Source organism: Vicia villosa, linkage group LG6 (assembly GCF_029867415.1).
Source record: "Vicia villosa cultivar HV-30 ecotype Madison, WI linkage group LG6, Vvil1.0, whole genome shotgun sequence".
In the NCBI taxonomy this organism is placed as follows: Eukaryota; Viridiplantae; Streptophyta; class Magnoliopsida; order Fabales; family Fabaceae; genus Vicia; species Vicia villosa.
In genome coordinates this window covers 53,324,347-53,327,322 of record NC_081185.1, presented here as the reverse complement: position 1 = coordinate 53,327,322, position 2,976 = coordinate 53,324,347, and the positions used below count along the sequence as shown (strand labels likewise).

Genomic DNA, 2,976 nt, shown 5'->3' with positions numbered 1-2,976 from the left:
TATCATGTTTCTCATAATTATCCAAGTACCTACCCTTGAATTTTAATGTATCCCTTATAACTTTGGCTTTATTAATTCTTGCCCTAGTTTCAATCAATATAGCTATTTCAGGTCTAAGATTACATAGAATGAACTTATCTCTAAGATCTTACATGGTTTACTTAGCCCCCTAACATTCTATGATATCATCACGTATTGTCTTTAATCACCAAGGCCTCATTCAAAAGACTAAGTGATTCAAAAGTATTGTGACTAAAAATTACCTCTGGCATTCCTTCTTTGACAACCTCTTTTCCTCTTTTATTTATTTCAATAGCAGTCCAGCTTGTACCTTCATCCTCTACTGTTTTCTCCATTTCCTTCTCCTCAGGTGCATTTGCCTTTGTCTCACCCAAATTAGATTCTTTTGGCCTCTATTATTTTGGAATTTTCCTATTCACTTAAACACAATTATGGCCAACTCTTTGGCACTTCTCACAATATTTAGGCTTCCATTCATATTCGATTGGTTGCTTCAACTTATTTAATCCAGTATCCCTTATAGTTATCTATTTGGCTAGGGTTTATGTAATGTCAACTTCTACTAGGATTTGGGTATATGATACCGTCAACCTATTTTCTATAAATTCATCGGTAACAAGTGGACTACCCTGAGCACTTCCTATTTTACTTAAGATCTTTTTTTTTGTGAATTAATAAAGAATAAATGTATAAATGACATAATATATTATAAATAATTGTACAATTTTATTATTAATTGATTACATATTACAATCCAAAATCCACTTTAAAAGGACTTCATTGAGTTTGATACATAGTCCTAATCCAAATATATAGACCTTTTAGGTTTAATTAATATTTCCAATTGCTCGGTAAGTTTGACCTGGCTTCCAACCTACAGGAATCACATTATTAGCCACAAACATTTTTCCAGACTCAATTGTTGTTAGCCTAATAGAAAATGGTTCATTTAATTGTGCCCCTTTATTAAATTTCCAAACAGCACCCCATGATTGTTGCATAGCTTCCCAAGTTTCCGAATTTTCTTCTTTGATTTCAACTGTTTTGAGATCACCATCCCCATTCTCGTATTCAATAACAGTTGCAAAATAGTCTTGGTTAGATCCAAAGTCAACATGGAAAGCTATCGGCACACCAGGGTAATTGCATGTAACTCTGCAAAAAAAAAATTCGAAAAATTTAAACAAACATATCAAAACAATTCTTATAAAGAAACATAGATAGTACCTTTGATATTCGACTTGTATTTTTCCAGCATTGCGTAGATTGTCAGCTTGACCTGAAATTGCCATGGAACCGAAAGCTTTTCCACTCAAATCAAAATAATGATCACAACCAGGACACTCATCAGTGATAACTATAGTAATAGGGTTTCCCGAGCAAGCCGGATTTTCAGTGCACTTCACCTAATATTAGAACAAATTAAATTCAATATGTGAATTCTTAATAAAAATATTTAATAACTTTAAAAAAAGTTCAAAAGTCAATACTAATAATTTTTTTAATTTTTTTCACAACTTCTCTTTTAATTGTTATACCTGATAACATGAACCACAACCTTTGCCTGATTGATAGATGGAGGGGTTTGCTGCTGATATCATTGAGTTGAAAGGAGGAAGACCAACATCATTTTGGTATCCACAAGCACCACCTACATAATTGATTAATGTATTCATTAAAATTATTTTAACCTTTATTTTTACTAGAAAAAACTACATGTGACAAAAAATTATACTCCCTCCATCCCAAAATAAATATTATAGTTGATCATTTCATATGGATTAAGGAAATGTGATAAATAAATGAGAGAATAGTTATTTTTATTAAATTATAATAAATTAAAATTATTAATTATATAATAAAATTGAAAGATAAAAATTAGAATTACATTATAAACTAAAAGTGACAATTATTTAAAAAATAATAATTTTATAGATACAACACTTATTTTATACCTTCACTCCCATCACCTTCGGGAGGTCCATACCAAGTAGCCATTGTAGATGAATAACCTGAATCAGTTGTGAAGTTTGAAGAAACACTAAAAAGTGTTTTGGGCTTAAAACAAGATGAAGGGGTTACTAGGAATATTAAGAGTGAACCTATAAATATGAGTATATGAGAAAATGTAGTTCCTAAAGTAAGAGCCATAATATCACTACCACTGAGATTTTGGTTGTAGTAAGTGTACTCTATGATTTGAGGAAAAGCTAAGAGGATGTTGAGGTATTTATAGATTTGAAGTTCTAACTGAAAAACATATTGTAATTATAAAAAGATAGAGTTCAGATTTTCTAAACAGTAATAAAATGCTGATAAATTTTAGAAAAATATTTAATCGTAAAATCAAAAAAGTTAAAGAAATGTGATATTTCTAAAGTCAAAAGAATAATTTATTTAAATTTGGATATATTAAATTAAAACGAATATTAAAATTTTTAAACATAAGAATGAATATTTATTACCTAAAATTTGCAATGATAGTTTTTCCGTTTATATTATATAAAATATATAATAAACATACTAAATTACTCATCACCCCCTTGTGTGGTTGTGATGTAGTTTTCTTTTGGGCTAAGGCCCTTTTTGTTTTAAAAAAAATAATAATAAATTAAAACAGATTTGTTATTAGTTTTAATAGACTTTTCTAAAAGGTTCGGCTTAAAGTGGAATTTAGTCTAGCCTACTTAAAGTAAAGTTAGATCAGACTTATTTAATAAATAGGTCAAGCTTATGTTTTTTTAAAAATATATTTAATTAAATAGGTTAGGCTTAGGCTATTAAAAAATCCTATGAAACATTCACTACAAAAAAAAATGTTATCTGCCACGGCCACGAAACCGCGGCAATATACAAAATAATTGTTGTTTTATGTTTTGGTCACGATTTGGCCACGGAAACCTGACTATGGGATATGCGGGCGCGACCTAAAGTATAAGCCACGATTTTCTTGTT

At 29.6% G+C, this 2,976-nt stretch overlaps 1 protein-coding gene across 1 annotated transcript; it reads right to left on the bottom strand.

Moving 5' to 3' along the window:
- Positions 1–725: 725 nt before the first annotated feature.
- Positions 726–2,207, bottom strand: LOC131611524 (putative expansin-B2). Its single transcript, XM_058883518.1, has 4 exons — positions 1,977–2,207; positions 1,560–1,672; positions 1,249–1,427; positions 726–1,176 (listed from the first exon to the last, which is right to left on the bottom strand). Exons 1-4 carry the CDS (start codon positions 2,170–2,172, stop codon positions 849–851), a joined length of 816 nt encoding a protein of 271 aa, XP_058739501.1. The 5' UTR covers positions 2,173–2,207; the 3' UTR covers positions 726–848.
- Positions 2,208–2,976: the final 769 nt, after the last annotated feature.